The 18,473-nt window shown below is 35.2% G+C and overlaps 1 protein-coding gene across 5 annotated transcripts in view; it reads left to right on the plus strand.

Annotated features, from left to right (window-relative positions):
* The window catches only part of CWF19L2 (CWF19 like cell cycle control factor 2), a 208,314-nt gene that overhangs the window by 75,382 nt on the left and 114,459 nt on the right, over positions 1-18,473 (plus strand). For all 5 annotated transcript variants that reach the window (XM_082627372.1, XM_082627375.1, XM_082627373.1 and 2 more), the window contains exons 9-10: positions 1,263-1,359; positions 2,966-3,058. In XM_082627372.1, the coding sequence (XP_082483498.1) occupies positions 1,263-1,359; positions 2,966-3,058 (190 nt within the window). The remainder of the gene's footprint in view (positions 1-1,262; positions 1,360-2,965; positions 3,059-18,473) is intronic.

Genomic DNA, 18,473 nt, shown 5'->3' on the forward strand with positions numbered 1-18,473 from the left:
CTTGTCTGCTGTTTCTTACATCTGTGTCAGTTCCTGGTTTGATTGATAGCTTTTTCTCTTAATTATGGGTTTTACTTTTCTACATCTTTGCATGTCTGATAATCTTTAATTGGATACTAGATATTATGAATTTTACTTTGTGAGTGCTGGATACTTTTGCATTCCTGTAAGTATTCTTGAGCTTTACTTTGGGACACAGTTAACTTAATTGGAGACTGTTTGATCCTTTTGACTCCTGCTTTTAATATTTGTTAGGTGGGCTGAGAGCAGCATTTAGTCTAGGACTTATTTCCCACTAATGAAGCAAGACCCTTAATATTCTACCCAGTGCTTTCAGAATTATGAATTTTCCTAGTCTGACTTGTAGGACCAGGCACTATTACCAGGAGTGCTGAATACTCTTCCTTTAACCCTTTGGGATAGTTCTTTCCCTGACTCCAGGTAGTCTTGCTGAATACTCAACGGGAGCTCTCTGCACTTCTTTGGGATTCTTAAACTGTGTAGCTCTCCCCTCTCTAGCTGCCTTGGATTCTTAGCTATGTCTCTCTCATTAAGGAGTCCTTCATGCTCTGCCTGGGTTCACCCTCCCTGCACTGTAGTCTCAAATCTTTCTTAAGGCAGTAAGTTGGGACAACTTTGTATATTCCAGGAATCTGAACTTGGCTGGAAATTTATGTTTCCTTCTGTGAGGCTTCCATAGTATAGGTTTCACATGTGATATTAGTTGTAAATTAGTTTATGTTGTCTAATTCTGGGTTGACTTTGCAAGAGCACATGGTCACTGTTTTTATTCTTTAAATGCAGTTAAATGTAATTTCCTGATTATAGTTTCTTAGAGTATCAGTAATTTATCACATTGAATGAGAAGAGTTTCCCTAGCTGTGTAGAGTTATGGCCTGATTCTAGAGTTTTAATTTTTGTTTGTTTGTTTCTTTTTTAGAATGAGTATGGGAATATTAAGTAATGAAGAATAGCTGACTTATATTATTTTTCTCATTGCTACTGGATCTTTGGTCAGATATTATAACTGCCATAGGCCATCATGGCATTGTAACATAGAATCTTTAAGTACTGATTTATGGTGGAGCACTGAGGGTTATTTATTTATTTAATGTACTAGAATCATGATCTATTCGTGCTGAATGCTTTGTTAAGGTCAATTAAAGTAACATTTGAATATTGGTGACGTTACTTGCAACAACTTACTTGTTGTTAATATGTACCTGTATTTCATATGCTCTTAATCTGTCCTGTTCAAACAGGAGTAGTCCAGTGGATGACTCTATCCACATCTTGAGTGTTGATGAGAAGAACAAGTTGGGAGCCAAGATTATCAAGGCAGAGATGATGGGAAATATGGTAAGACTTACATGTTGTTCTTTTGGAGAATAATTGCTAAATATTTAACTTCTTACAAGTAATTTTGGAAGTTCCTTAGCTATGTGGATGTAGCACTCTGAAAATAACTGCTGCTTATTGATTCTTTGAAGAAATTCTTGAACACTTCTACGGACAGTACTGTCAACTTCTAAGTAAATTATGTAATTTGTCAAATTTCTGAAATTTAAGATTCTAGGGAACTAAATGCTTTTTAATTTGCTTTTTTAACTTGGATATTTGCTTTATTATTGTATTTATAACTTATTGAACGTATTTGAGGGAGATAAAGATGTCACTGTCTTCTTTCCCTTTTTTAGTCATATTTTGTTAAGAATGTGTATTACTTTCTTAAATTCCCTTACTTAGGAACTTTAAAAATGAGCTAATAAAAAGGATGGTTAACTCATTTTTTCAAATCTTAAGGCAACATATTTGTGCCTGACAATGTGTTAAATGCTTTGTGTGGATTAGCTCACTTTATTCCCATAATAATGTTGTGATTTGAAACTTACTTAACTCACAATTGAATAGAAATCAGAATTATTTGGTAAGAGTGGCACCTATCTATTATATTGTCATATGTATATTATACAAATACTGTTACATTGCACATGGCAGAATAACAAAGTCAGGCAGCTTTCCATGTCTTGACAAAATTGATTCCCTCATGGTCATATGTATGTACACATCTCAAATCCAAATATAAGTGATCTTAAGTAGTGTTCTGTTTTGGTGTACCATCAGTATGACACTCTTTAATAGAACAGAAAGTAGCCAAACATGACAACTTCTGTTTTTATTAGTTTATATCTGTAATAAAAGTCATTTCTTGCATTTGCTGCAATCTGGTAACACTGAACTTAAGCTCAACCCAGAAATTAGTAAGCAAGACAGACCACCACCAACAACAACAGCAAGAAAATAACATATGAGTTTTGAAAGCACAATGAAATTAGTTAAAATAGTAAAAGATCACCAAGTTAAGAGGTTAACATATATTAAAAGAAGTGTTCTGTGTTCATGGAACCACTGCAGTGGAAAATGCTGTCTTTGCTTGTCATATAATTCTGTTTATTTAATTTATTTCATTGTGATTTATTGCTTTATATGTCAGTTTTATAATATAAATTTTTATAGATTTCCTAGAGTAAAAATGAAATACATTCAGAATTTTTATCTAAATTACTTAACAATAAAGAAGGTAATATTTTAAATCTTGTGATGGCTTTCTTTTTACAAATAACTGAAATTCTGAGTATTGGAAGTTTATAATATCTAAGGAATTATAAAAATGCCATTCTTAAGGTTATGTATTTCTTTCATTTCCCTATCTTCCCTAAAATATATGTCCTGGTAATTATTTACCTTCAAAGCATAAACAATTTCTACAGGTATTTGAGAATTTTGTTACCCAGATGAGTTCATTAAAAAGTAATATACTAGGCGTGAGTCGGTAACTAGATTTAGGTGAGAGCTACTTGGATGTTTGCTGTGCTGTTTTCCCTATTGTTACGTGAATTTGAAATATTCTACAAATGAAGAAACTATGTTATCACACCTATTTTTCTTGTCTTTCTATTTGAAGGAATTAGCTGAACAACTTAAAGCCCAGCTTGACAAGGCAAATAAATTCGAAGACACCATAACGCAGATATCATCAAACAAATCTGGGGTAGAGGTAAGTAATAAAAGTTTGTTTATAGGTAGCCAGTTACCTTGTATAATACTTCTACTTGGCAGTGGTAATATTTGAATGTTGAATGTGTCTACATCTGTGTCAATGTGCTTGTATGTATTTATGCTTGTTTGCTTGTTTTTAAAATGTATTTGCATATGTATTCTCTTATGTTCCACCATTGTGTCCTGGTGGAAAAAAGTCTAGGCCTACATCTAGGCCTAGGGCCAAGGAGACCTGTTTTTTTTCTGGGATCTGACATTTACTGACTGACCTTGCACAAGTCAAGGTCATTATCTCCTCCTCCAGAATGAGAGACTTGAATTTGGTATCCATTTCATGTAAAATATTTTGTTCTAGGATTCATTCACCTATCTGTTGGTCAGTAAAACAGATAAAAACACCTGTCTGCATGGAGTTTTATTTGGGTAGTAAGAGAGAGATAATAAATAGTAAAAATTAAAAAAATGTTATATATCTTAGGCAGGGTGGTAGGGATCTTGAGTGCCAGGTATGCTGTATGTTTATGTGTATGTGTATGTCTTGGAATGCACAGGCTAATTCTCATTGAAAAAGTGGCATTGATACAAGGACTTGAAGGAAGTTAAACAGTGATCTTTGTGGATCTGAGTGAAGAGCACTGTGGACATAAGGAACAGAGAATTTAAAGTTCCAAAGATTGGACATGTGTCCAATGTGTAGGAAGAACAGCAAGGAGACCAGTGTTGTTGGAGTGGAATGAATGAAAGAGAAGAAAGTAGAAGATCCAGATTAGAGAGATTGTGGGAGGCCAGATCATGTTAAGCTTAAAAGTCATAGTAAGGAAGTATTGGGTTGGCCAAGAAGTTCGTTTGGGTTTTTGTACCACCTTATGGAAAAATCCGAATGAACTTTTTGACCAACCCAATAGGTTTTTATTCTGGGTGAAAGGTAAAGCTATTTAAGATTTTTGAGCAGAAAATGTATTTTGATAGGACCATTCTGGCTTCTTTGTTAAGAGTAGATTGGGGGAGAATAAGGTCAGACACAGGGTCTAGTTAAGCTTTTGCCATAATACATACGAGAAACGATAGTGGACTTGACCAAGATAGTAGCTGAAGAGATGGTTAGAAGTGATTAAATTTTTATATGCGTAAATGTTTTCTGTGTATATTTTGAAGGAGGGCGGACAGGATTTTTATGATGGTTTAGATGGGAGGGGAATATGAATTAAAGAGAAGAGGAAAAGTAGACTCCAGAGATTTTTGCTTGAGCAGCTAGAAGACTAGAATGGCCATTATTTGAGATGTGGGAGAAAGAGTAGTTTTGGAGCAAAGATTGGAAGGTCTGTTTTGGGTATATTGAGCTTGGATGTCTTTTAGATGTGAAACAAGTAGAGCTATCAAGTAGGCAGATGAATATAGTTGGGAGTTGAGAAAAACCTGAACTGGAAATAGACATTGGGGCGTTATTAACATATAAATGGTGTTTAAATTCACAGTACTGCACGAAATCACCACAGGAGTAAATGTAGATAGAAAAAGGCAAAGAATTGGTTTGGTTGCATTACAGTGTTGAGAGGTTTATAGAGTGGTTTGTAACTGATTTTAAAGGACTATTCTCAGATTAATTTATATAATTTGATGGTAGTGTGAGAAGAGGTGAGAATCTATGGAATCAGGTTTCATAGAATTTTTTCAAGCTTCAATTATTAATGACTTAGATAATAGTACAGAGAATATATTTATGAAATAGGCTGTTTTTACTAAGTTGTGCTAGTCATGTTTTTATAAAGTGGATAATTTGAAGTTTCTTATATAGATTAAGGAATTAAGAATGGGAAACTATAAGTAGGATTAAAAAGTAGGGATAAAAGAGTATAGCTAAAACTAGTTATACTGTGTACACTTTTGCCAGATTTATTTTTTCAAGCGTCTTTGTGGTCATAATACTTTTGTACTCTGAAACTTTTATGTGGTTTCTTAGTGCTAACTATATTAAGTACTAGATCTTCCTGCAGTATATCCTTCCAAAGTATAACCCCATTTTCCAGCCTTACCTCCAAAGCTTTTTTATACATAACCTACATGTTTCTTTGGCATTTACATATGCTATTAATTATCTGTGCCGGATATCACCCTCTTGAGGCTATCCACTTTTCATTTTGTCTTTATTCCATTATGAAGTCTTTTTTCTCATCCTTTGAACAGCTGTAACCTTTTCTTCATTTGAAACTTAAAGACTTTAAAAATATTCTCTATGGAATTTGTCTTTTCAAATTATATATATTTGTATTATTGTTATACCTATCTCTTTTTTGATACTTGTCACTTTATATGAGAAGGTTCTAAAACTGTGGCTGAATTTCAGGGGATTCTTGAAATTGAAAGCAGTTCATCTGAAAAAATTGAAGCAGATCTTCTATTAAATAACATTTCTTCTACTGTTCTAAGAATATCGTAGAGTACTGACAGACTATATCTCATCCCTTGAGCATATATCTCTATACCATTGCTGATTTCTTTATGTTTTTCAGCTCCTCCTAGCTTTTGAGCATTGTATCTCATAACTCAGGGAAGTAGAATTCAAAGTTGTATTCAAAGTAGAATTTCTATTTGTGAGTCTCTTTTGGAAATTGTATAGCCCTTTGAAGCTTCAAATAGAAAGGTTTTTATTCTATGGATTCTTTTTTTTTAACATTTTTTCCTAGTTTTATTGAGAAATAATTGAGATACGTCACTGCTTACAGTGTAGAGCATGGTGATTTGATTTACATATGTAGTGAAATGATTATCACAACAGGTTTAGTTAACATCCATCATCTCATATAGATATAATAAAAAGAAAAGAAAAAATCATTGTGATGAGAACTCTTAGGATCTACTTTCTTAACAGTTTTCCCATATATCATACAGCATGTTAACTATAGTCAGCATGTTGTGCATTACATGTCTAGTACTTATTTGTCTTGTAACTGGAAGTTTGTACATTTTGACCACCTTCCTCCAATTCCCCCACCCCTAGGATGTTCACAGTTTAACTGTGAAAAAGCACCTATTAAATTCATACAAACGAATGGAGTGATAATTATAGGAATTTCAGGTATCAGCAGTGTTTTTCTTTTGGGGATGGTGGTGTGTGGATGTAACGTGGGAGAGACAGCTATACAGGGTGGCCAGGGAAGGGGATCTTTCTGCAATTTCTGAAACTATACCTGTAGGTTGTCACTTTTTATGTATTTATTTATTTATTTGGTTACAAGTATTATTTATTTATTTATTTATTTGGAATATAGTTGATTTACAATGTTGTGTTAGTTTCAGGTGTACAGCAGTGTGAATCAGTTATACATATACATATAACCACTCTTTTTTTTTTTAGATTCTTTTCCCATATGGGCCATTACAGAATACTGAGTAGAGTTCCCTGTGCTATACAGCAGGTTCTTATCTCCTAAGGATTCTTTGACCAGAAAAGAAAATTTAATTCTTCTCTGCAGAGATAGGGCACTTGCACATTTAGTTAGAGCTTTACTAGGCATATATGTAAAACAAACCTTTGCCAACAATTCTGAAAGAATTCTCTTTCAGAGAATTCAAAGAATGCCATTAAAGTCATTTATTCTATCAGGGTCAGCAACTTGGTTTATCTACCTTTCAAAGTAGTTTGTTAAAAAATGAAAGTACAAAATTGTTTACTACAACAAAGAAATGTGCAGATATTTTAGAGGAAAATCCTGAAATACTTCTGATAGAAATTTTGCCCTTTCAGAGGAAAGAAAATCCCACTCATAGAACATTGAACATTGTTCTTTCATTACTTAGCTTATTTGTTAGAAATGTTAGATTGTACAAATAGGGTAAATCTCCTGAATCAGTGATCTATGAACGTCTTTTTGGCTTTAGTGAAAAACCATCAGCACTTGTAATTGTTGGTTTGCTTATTTCTCTTACCCTTTAGAAGTTGAACTTTTTAGTGTTTAGGACAAGGGCTATTTCAGTTCATATATATAGTGTCTAGGGTAATGCTTGGCATATTGTAAGCAATCAGAAAATAATTGAAATGTTTGTTTTATGAATGTCCTTGATTTATTTTGTCCCCCACAGTTTTCTTTTTTTTTCTTTTTCATATTATTTTCCATTACGGTTTATTATAGGATATTGAATATAGGTCCCTGTGTTGTACAGGAGGAACTTGTTGTTTATCCATTTTATATATAATAGTATGGAGCTCCTAATCCCAAATTCCCCATCTATCCCTCCCCAATACCCCCTCCACCTTGGCAATGACAAGTCTGTTCTCCATGTCTAGGAGTCTCTTTCTGTTTCCTAAATAAGTTCATTTGTGTCATATTTTAGATCCCACATATAAGTGATATCATATGGTGTTTGTCATTCTCATTTTGACTTGCTTCACTTAGTATGATAATTTCTGGGTGCATCCATGTTGCTGCAAATGGCTTTATTTCATTCTTTCATGGCTAAGTAGTATTCCATTGTATAAATATACTACATATTCTTTATCCATTCATCTGTCAGTGGACAGTTAGGTTGTTTCTGTGTCTTGGCTATTGTAAATAATGCTGCTATGAAAATAGGGGTGCATGTATCATTTCAAATTACAGTTTTGTCCAGATACATGCCCAGGACTGGGATTGCTGGATAATATCGCGACTCTATTTTCAGTTTTGTGAGGAACCTCCATACTCTTTTCTGTAGTGGCTGCACCAACTTACATTCTCATTAACAGTGTAGGAGGGTTCCCATTTCTCCACACCCTGTCCAGCAATTTTTATTTGTAGATTTTTCAGTGATGACCATTATGACGGGTGTGAGGTGGTACCTCATTGTACTCTTGATTTGCATTTCTCTAATAATTAGCAACATTGAGTATCTTTTCCTGTGCCTATTGGCCATCTGTATGTCTTCCTTTTTTTTTTCTTATTTCTGAGATACACATTTTAAAGTAATACTTAGAATTATGACTTATAACATTATACCAGAACATATAAGATTTTTAGAAATTTCATGTAATGTCTGAAACATTTATGTTAACATATTTCCATACAAATAACCCAAAGAAAGTTTAGTATTAGTTGCTTTTTTGTTTGTTTTTTTATACTGCAGTTTCTTATTAGTCATCAGTTTTATACACATCAGTGTATACATGTCAATCCCAATCGCCCAATTCAGCACACCACCATCCCCACCCCACCGCAGTTTTCCCCCCTTGGTGTCCATATGTTTGTTCTCTACATCTCTGTCTCAACTTCTGCCCTGAAAACTGGTTCATCTGTACCATTTTTCTAGATTCCACATACATGTGTTAATATATGATATTTTTTTTCTCTATCTGACTTACTTCACTCTGTATGACAGTCTCTAGATCCATCCACGTCTCAACAAATTACTCAATTTCGTTCCTTTTTATGGCTGAGTAATATTCCACTGTATATATGTACCACAACTTCTTGATCCATTCGTCTGTCGTTGGGCATTTAGGTTGCTTCCGTGACCTGGATATTTTAAATAGTGCTGCAATGAACATTGGGGTGCATGTGTCTTTTTGAATTATGGTTTTATCTGGGAATATGCCCAGTAGTGGGATTGCTGGATCATATGGTAATTCTATTTATAGTTTTTTAAGGAACCTCCATACTCTTCTCCATAGTGGCTGTATCCGTTTACATTCCCACCAACAGTGCAAGAGGGTTCCCTTTTCTCCACACCCTCTCCAGCATCTGTTGTTTGTAGATTTTCTGATGATGCCCATACTAACTGGTGTGAGGTGATGCCTCATTGTAGTTTTGACTGGCATTTCTCTAATAATTAGTGATGTTGAGCAGGTTTTCATGTGCTTCTTGGCCATCTGTATCTCTTCTTTGGAGAAATGTCTACTTAGGTCTTCTGCCCATTTTTGGATTGGGTTGTTTGTTTCTTTAATATTGAGTTGCATGAGCTGTTTATACATTTTGGAGATTAATCCTTTGTCCGTTGATTCGTTTGCAAATATTTTCCCCCAATCTGATGGTTGTCTTTTTGTCTTGCTGATGGTTTCCTTTTCTGTGCAAAAGCTTTTAAGGTTCATTAGGTCCCATTTCTTTATCTTTGTTTTTATTTCCATTGCTCTAGGAGTTGGATCAAAAACGATCTTGCTCTGATTTATGTCAAAGAGTGTTCTTCCTATGTTTTCCTCTAAGAGCTTTATAGTGTCCAGTCTTAACATTTATGTTTCGAATCCATTTTGAGTTTATTTTTGTGCAAGGTGTTAGGGAGTGTTCTAATTTCATTCTTGTACATGTAGCTGTCCAGTTTTCCCAGCACCACTTATTGAAGAGACTGTCTTTTCTCCACTGTATATCCTTGCCTCCTTTGTCGTAGATTAGTTGACCATAGGTGCGTGGGTTTATCTCTGGGCTTTCTATCTTGTTCCATTGATCTATGTTTCTGTTTTTGTGCCAGTACCATATTGTCTTGATTACTGTAGCCTTGTAGTATAGTCTGAAGTCAGGGAGTCTGATTCCTCCAGCTCCGTTTTTTTCCCTCAAGACTGCTTTGGCTATTCGGTGTCCCTTGTGTCTCCATACAAATTTTAAGATGATTTGTTCTAGTTTCGTAAAAAATGCCATTGGTAATTTGATAGGGATTGCATTGAATCTGTAGATTTCTTTGGGTAATATAGTCATTTTGACAATATTGATTCTTCCAATCCAAGAACATGGTATATCTCTCCATCTGTTTGGTATCATCTTTAATTTCTTTCATCAGTGTCTTATAGTTTTCTGCATACAGGTCTTTTGTCTCCCTAGGTAGGTTTATTCCTAGGTATTTTATTCTTTTTGTTGCAATGGTAAATGGGAGTGTTTTCATAATTTCTCTTTCAGATTTTTCATCGTTAGTGTATAGGAATGCAAGAGATTTCTGTGTATTAATTTTGAATCCTGCAACTTTATCAAAATCTTTGATTAGCTCTAGTAGTTTCCTGGTGGCATTTTTTAGGATTCTCTATGTATAGTATCATGTCATCTGTAAACAGTGACAGTTTTGCTTCTTCTTTTCCAATTGTATTCCTTTTATTTCTTTTTCTTGTGTGATTGCCATGGCTAGGACTTCCAAAACTATGTTGAATAATAGTGGCGAGAGTGGACATCCTTGTCTTGTTCCTGATCTTAGAGGAAATGCTTTCAGTTTTTCACCAATGAGACTGATGTTTGCTGTGCGTTTGCTGTATTTGGCCTTTATTATGTTGAGGTAGGTTCCCTCTGTGCCCACCCTCTCGAGTGTTTTTATCATAAATGGGTGTTGAATTTTGTCAAGAGCTTTTTCTGCATCTATTGAGATGATCATATGGTTTTTATCCTTCAATTTGTTAATATATTGTATCACATTGATTGATTTGTATATATTGAAGAATCCTTGCATCCCTGGGATAAATCCCACTTGATTGTGGTGTATGATCCTTTTAATGTGTTGTTGGATTCTGATTGCTAGTATTTTGTTGAGGATTTTTCATATATATTCATGAGTGATATTGGTGTGTAATTTTCTTTTTTTGTATTATCTTTGTCTGGTTTTGGTATCAGGGTGATGGTGCCCTCGTACAATGCATTTTGGAGTGTTCCTTCCTCTGCAGTTTTTTGGAAGAGTTTGAGAAGGATGGGTGTTAGCTCTTCTCTAAATGTTTGATAGAATTCACATGTGAAGCCATCTGGTCCTGGACTTTTGTTTGCTAGAAGATTTTTAATCACAGTTTCAATTTCACTACTTGTGATTGGTCTGTTCATATTTTCTGTTTCTTCCTGGTTCAGTCTTGGAAGGTTATATCTTTCTAGGAATGTGTCCATTTCTTCCAGGTTGTCCATTTTATTGGTGGAGAGTGGCTTGTAGTAGTATCTTATGATGCTTTGTATTTCTGCGGTGTCTGTTGTAACTTCTCCTTTTTCATTTCTAATTTTATTGATTTGAGTCCTCTCCCTCTTTTGCTTGATGAGTCTGGCTAATGGTTTATCAATTTTGTTTATCTTCTCAAAGAACCAGCTTTTAGTTTTATTGATCTTTGCTATTGTTTTCTTTGTTTCTATTTCATTTATTTATGCTCTGGTCTTTATGATTTCTTTCCTTCTGCTAACTTCGGGTTTTGTTTGTTCTTCTTTCTCTAGTTCCTTTAGGTGTAAGGTTAGATTGTTTACTTGAGATTTTTCTTGTTTCTTGAGGTAGGCTTGTATAGCTCTAAACTTCCCTCTTAGAACTGCTTTTGCTGCATCCCATAGGTTTTGCACCATCGTGTTTTCATTGTCATTTGTCTCTAGGTGTTTTTTGATTTCCTCTTTGATTTCTTCTGTGATCTCTTGGTTATTTTAGTAACGTATTGTTTAGGCTCCATGTGTTTGTGTTTTGTACGTTTTTTTCCCTGTAATTCATTTCTAATCTCATAGCGTTGTGGTCAGAAAAAAATGCTTGATATGATTTCAATTTTCTTAAATTTACTGAGGCTTGATTTGTGACCAAAAATGTGATCTATCCTGGAGAATGTTCTGTGCGCACTTGAGAAGAAAGTGTAATCTGCTGTTTTTGGATGGCATATCCTATAAATATCAATTAAATCTATCTGGTCTATTGTGCCATTTAAAGCTTCTGTTTCCTTATTTATTCTCATGTTGGATGATCTGTCCATTGGTGTAAGTGAGATGTTGAAGTCCCCCACTATTATTGTGTTACTGTTGATTTCCTCTTTTATAGCTGTTAGCTGTTGCCTCATGTGTTCAAGTGCTCCTATGTTGGATACATATATATTTATAATTGTTATATCTTCTTCTTGGATTGATCCCTTGATCATTATGTAGTGTCCTTCCTTGTCTCTTGTATCATTCTTTATGTTAAAGTGTATTTTTTCTGATATAAGTATAGCTACTCCAGCTTTCTTTTTTTTGTTTGTTTCATTTCTTTTTTTAATTTTATTTTATTAGTTTCTGCTTTATAACAAAGTGAATCAGTCATACATATACATCTGTTCCTACATCCCTTCCCTCATGCATCTCCCTCCCTCCCACCCTCCCCATCCCACACCTCCAGGCGGTCACAAAGCACCGAGCTGATCTCCCTGTGCTCTGCGGCTGCTTCCCACTATCTATCTACCTTACGTTTGGTACTGTATATATGTCCATGCCTCTCTTTCGCTTTGTCACAGCTTACCCTTCCCCCTCCCCATATCCTCAAGTCCATTCTCAAGTAGGTCTGTGTCTTTATTCCCGTTTTACCCCTAGGTTCTTCATGACATTTTTGTTTAATTCCATATATATGTGTTAGCATACGGTATTTGTCTTTCTCTTTCTGACTTACTTCACTCTGTATAACAGACTCTAGGTCTATCCACCTCATTACAAATAGCTCAGTTTCGTTTCTTTTTATGGCTGAGTAATATTCCATTGTATATATGTGCCACATCTTCTTTATCCATTCATCCGATGATGGACACTTAGGTTGTTTCCAGCTCCGGGCTATTGTGAATAGAGCTGCAATGAACATTTTGGTCCATGTCTCTTTTTGAATTATGGTTTTCTCAGGGTATATGCCTAGTAGTGGGATTGCTGGGTCATATGGTAGTTCTATTCCAGCTTTCTTTTGATTTCCATTTGCATGGAGTATCTTTTTCCATCCCCTTACTTTCAGTCTGTACGTGTCCCTAGGTCTGAAATGGGTCTCTTGTAGACAGCATATATATAGGTGTTGTTTTTGTATCCATTCAGCAAGCCTGTGTCTTTTGGTTGGAGCATTTAATCCATTCACGTTTAAGGTAATTATCGATATGTATGTTCCTATGACCATTTTCTTAATTGTTTTAGGTTTGTTATTTTAGGTCCTTTTCTTCTCTGTGTTTCCCACTTAGAGAAGTTCCTTTAGCATTTGTTGTAGAGCTGGTTTGGTGGTGCTGAATTCTCTTAACTTTTGCTTGTCTGTAAAGCTTTTGTTTCTCCATGGAATCTGAATGAGATCCTTGCCAGGTAGAGTAATCTTGGTTGTAGGTTCTTCCCTTTTGTCACTTTAAGTATATCATGCCACTCCCTTCTGGCTTGTGGAGTTTCTGTTGAGAAATCAGCTGTTAACCTTATGGGAGTTCCCTTGTATGTTATTTGTCATTTTTGCATTGCTGCTGTCAATAATTTTTCTTTGTCTTTAATTTTTGCCAGTTTGATTACTGTGTGTCTCGGCGTGTTTCTCCTTGAGTTTATCCTGTGTGGGACTCGCTGTGCTTCCTGGACTTCGGTGGCTATTTCCTTTCCCATGTTAGGGAAGTTTTCAACTATAATCTCTTCAAATATTTTCTCAGGTCCTTTCTCTCTCTCTTCACCTTCTGGGACCCCTATAATGTGAATGTTGTTGCATTTAATGTTGTCCCCGAGGTCTCTTAGGCTGTCTTAATTTCTTTTCATTTTTTTTTTTTTTTTGCCGTATGCGGGCCTCTCACTGTTGTGGCCTCTCCCATTGCAGAGCACAGGCTCCGGATGTGCAGGCTCAGCGGCCATGGCTCACGGGCCAAGCCGCTCTGTGGAATGTGGGATCTTCCCGGACCAGGGCAAGAACCTGTGTCCCCTACATCGGCAGATGGACTCTCAACCACTGCGCCACCAGGGAAGCCTCATTCTTTTTTCTTTAGTCTGTTCTGTAGTAGTGAATTACACCATTCTGTCTTCCAGGTCACTTATCCATTCTTCTGCCTCAGTTATTCTGCTATTTATTCCTTCTAGTGTAGCTTTCATTTCACTTATAGTTTTCATTTCAGTTATTGTATTGTTCATCTCTGTTCTTTAAATTTTTCTAAGTCATTGTTAAACATTTCTTGCATCTTCTCGATCTTTGCCTCCATTGTTTTTCCAAGGTCCTGGATCATCTTCACTGTTATTATTCTGAATTCTTTTTCTGGAATGTTGCCTATCTCCACTTCACTTAGTTGTTTTTCTGGGGTTTTATCTTGTTCCTTCATCTGGTATATAGCCGTTTGCCTTTTTCATCTTGTCTATCTTTCTGTGAATGTGGTTTTTGTTCCACAGGCTGCAGGATTGTAGTTCTTCTTGCTTCTGCTGTCTGCCCTCTGGTGGATGAGGCTATCTAAGAGGCTTGATGGGGTGTATGTCTTCTTTTGAGAAATGTCTGTTTAGGTCTTCTCTCCACTTTTTGATTGGGCTGTTTGTTTTGTTTTTTTGTTGTTGTTGTTATTGAGTTGTGTGAGCTATTTGTGTATTTTGGAAATTAAGCCCTTGTCTGTTGCATCATTTGCAAATATTTTCTCCCATTCCGTAGGTTGTCTTTTCATTTTGTTTATGGTTTCCTTTGCTGCGCAAAGGCTTGTAAGTATGATTAGGTCCCATTTGTTTATTTTTGCTTTTATTTCTATTGCCTTGGATGACTGACCTAAGAAAACATTGGTATGATATATTTCAGAGAATGTTTTGCCTATGTTTTCTTCTAGGAGTTTTATGCTGTCATGTCATATATTTAAGTCTTTGAGCCATTTTGAGTTTATTTTTGTGTATGGTGTGAAAGTGTGTTCTACCTTTGTTGACTTACATGCAGCTGTCCAGCTTTCCCAATGCCACTTGCTGAAGAGACTGTCTTTTCTCCACTGTATATTCTTGCCTCCTTTGTTGAGGATTAATTGGCTGTAGGTGTATGGGTTTATTTCTGGGCTCTCTATTCTGTTCCATTGATCCATATTTCTGTTTTTGTGCCCATACAACGCTGTTCTGATTACTGTAGCTTTGTAGTATTTTCTGAAGTCTGGGAGGGTTATGCGTCTTGTTTTGTTCTTTCTCCTCAGGAATACTTTGACAGTTCTGGGGCTTTTATGGGTCCATATCAATTTTAGGATTATTTGTTCTCATTCTCTGAAAACTTTCATGGGTAATTTGATAGGGATCACATTAAATATGTAGATTGCTTTGGGTAGTGTGGCCATTTACTAGTATTAATTCTTCCAATACAAGAGTATGGGATATCTTTCCACTTCTTTGAATCATCTTCAATTTCCTTTAGTAATTTTTTAAAGTTCTTAACATATATATCTTTTCACATTCTTGATCAGGTTTATTCCTAAGTCTTTTGTTTTGTTTTGATGTGATTTTAAGAGGAATTTTTTTTTACTTTCCCTTTATTTTATTGTTAGTGTAATGAAATACAACAGATTTCTGCATATTAATTTTGTATCCTGCTACCTTGTTGAATTCATTTATCAGTTCTAGCAGTGTTTGTGTGGAGTCTTTTGAGTTTTCTATATATAGTACCGTCTTCATATAATGACAGTTTTATCTCTTCCCTTCCAATTTGGATGCCTTTCATTTCTTTTTCTTGTCTGATAGCTGTGGCTAGGACTTCCAATACTATGTTGTATAGAAATGGTGAGAGTGGGCATCCTTGTCTTGTTCCAGATTTTAGTGGCAGCACTTTCAGCTTTTCACCTTTGAGTATTATTGGTGGTGAGTTTTTCATAAATAGCTTTTATTATGTTGAGATATGTTCCCTCTATACCCAATTTGGTAAGAGTTTTTGTCATGAATGGATGTTGAATTTTATCAGATGCTTCTTTTGCATCTATTAAGATGATTATGTGGTTTTTGTCTTCTTTTGTTGTGGTGTGTCACATTGATTTGTGTATGTTGAACCATTCTTGTTACCCTGGGGTGAATCCAGGTTGGTTGTGGTGTATGGTCTTTTTTATGTGTTGTTGGATTTGGTTTGCTAGTATTTTGTTGAGAATTTTTGCCTCTGTATTCATCAAAGATATCAGCCTGTAATTTTCTTTTTTGGTAGTATCTTTGTCTGGTTTTGGTTATTAGGGTGATAGTGGCTTCATAGAATGACTTTGGGAGTGTTTCTTCCCTTCAGTCTTTTGGAAGAAATTGAGAAGAATCAGTATATAAATTCTTATTTGTATATCTGGTAGAATTCCATCAGTCTGTTCAAATTATCTATTTCTTCTTGATTCAGTTTTGTTGGGCCCCTTGTTTCTAGAAACTTGTCCATTTCTTCTAGGTTGTCCAATTTGTTGGCATATAATTGTTCATAGTATTTCCTTATTTTTTTTTTGTATTTCTGCAATATCAGTTGTTATTTCTCTTCTTTTATTTATTTATTTTTTTGCTTTTTTGTGTCCTCTCTCTTTTCTTAAAGATCATGGCCAGAGAATTGTTGATTTTGTTTATCCTTTCAAAGAACCAGCTCTTGGTTTTATTGATTTTTTCCTACTTTTTACAAAAATCTCTATCTTATTTATTTCCTCTCTGACCTTTATTATTTCCTTCCTTCTGCTGACTTTGGGTATTGTTTGTTTGTTGTCTAATTCTTCTAGGTGATAAGTTAGGTTGTTTATTTGAGATTTTTCTTGTTTTTTGAGGAAGGCTTTTATTGCTGTGAACTTTTCTCTAAGAAATGCTTTTGCTGCATCTATTTGATTTTCTATGGTTGTATTTTTATTGTCATTTATCTCAAGGTGTTTTTTAATTTCCTCTTGATTTTGTCATTGACCCATTGGTTTTTAAGTAGTATGTTGTTTAGTCTCCATGTAATTCTTCTTTTCCCATTTCTCATTCTGTGTTTGATTTCTAGTTTCATGCCATTGTGGTCAGAAAAGGTGCTTGAAATAATTTCTGTCCTCTTAAATTTGTTGAGGCTTATTTTGTGACCTAGTTGATGGTCAATTCTAGAGAATGTTCCATGCACACTTGAAAATAATTATTTTGTTTTTTTTTTGGATATAATGCCTTGAAAATATAAATTAGGTTTAGCTGTTCTGTTGTATCATTTAGGATCTCTGTTGCCTTATTGAATTTCTATCTGGAAGATCTGTCCAGTGATTTGAGTTGTGTATTAAATTCTAATGCTATTTTTGTATTCCTGTCTGTTTCTCCCTTTATATCTGTTAGTATTTATGTCTTTGGGTGCTCCTGTATTAGGTGCATATATATTAACGAGTGTAATGTCCTTTTCTTGTACTGATCCTTTTATCATTATGTAGTGTCCTTCTTTATCTCTCTTTATGGCCATTGTTTTAAAGTTGATTTTGTCTGATAAGAGTATTGCTACCTCTGCTTTCCTGACATTATGTTTGCATGAAATATCTGTCTCCACCCCATCACATTCAGTCTATGTGTGTCCTTTGCCCTAAAGTTGGTTTCTTGTAGGCAGTTTATTGTAGGCTCTTGTTTCATTATCCAGTCAGCCATTCTCTGTCTTTTGATTGGAGCATTTAGTCCATGGACATTTAAGATAATTATTGATAGGTATGTATTTATTTCTCTTTTAAACCTTGTTTTCCTGTTGCTTTTATATTTTTTCTTTGTCCCTTTATCTTTTGGGTTTTTTTTCTGATTTAATGGTTTCCTTTTATATTGTACTTAAGTGCTTTTCTTTTTGGTTTTGGTGAATCTATTATGTTTTTGATTTGTGGCTGCCCTGTTTTTCAAGTATGTTAACCAATTCCTATATCTACTTGCTTTAGACTGGTAGTTATATAGGCTGAAACATATTCTAAAAAAAAACCCCAAAAACTATATTTTCTTACTCTCCTCTCACACAGTTTATGATTTTAATGTCCTCTTTTACGTCTTCACGATTATCCTTTCGCTGTTCATTGTAGTTACTTCTTTTACAAAAATTTTTGATTTTTTAAAAAAATCTGTGTCCTGGCTTATTTAAGTGATTTACTTTCTAATTATCATTTTTCTCTTTCCTGTAGATTCTAGCTTTTTTGTAGTTAGAGAAGACCTTTCAATATTTCTTTTTCTTACAATAGGTTTAGTATTGCTATTCTTTTAGTTTGGGTTTGCCTGAGAATTTTTTTTAAATTTATTTTGTTGTGCCAGGTCTTAGTTGTGGTGGGTGGGCTCCTTAGTTGCGGTCTGTGGGCTGCTTAGTTGTGGCTCACTGGGTCCTTAGTTGCAGCATGTGGGCTCCTTTAGTTGCGGCAGGCAGGCTCCTTAATTGTAGCTCATGGGCTCCTTAGTTGCGGCTCACTGTCTTCTCTGTGGCATGCAGGCTCCTTAGTTGTGACATGCAAACTCTTGGTTGTGACATGCATGTGAGATCTAGTTCCCTGGCCAGAGACTGAACCCGGGCCCCCTGCATTGGGAGCACGGAGTATTAACCACTGCGCCACCAGGGAAGTCTCTGAGAAATTCTTTATCTCTCCTTCTAATCTAAATGACAATCTTGCTGGGTAGAGTATCCTAAGTTGCAGGTGTTTCTGTTTCAGGACTTTGAATATATCTTGCCACACCCTTCTGGCCTGCAACATTTCTGTAGAGAAATCAGCTGATAGCCTTATGGGGGTTCCCTTGTAATTAACTCTTTGTTTTTCTCTTGCTACCTTTAGAATTCTCTCTTTATCTTTTGCCATTTTAATTATAAAATATGTCTTGTTGTAGGTCTGTTTGGGTTCCTCTTATTTG

Source organism: Mesoplodon mirus (genome assembly GCF_964341445.2).
Source record: "Mesoplodon mirus genome assembly, chromosome: 7".
Lineage (NCBI taxonomy): Eukaryota > Metazoa > Chordata > Mammalia > Artiodactyla > Ziphiidae > Mesoplodon > Mesoplodon mirus.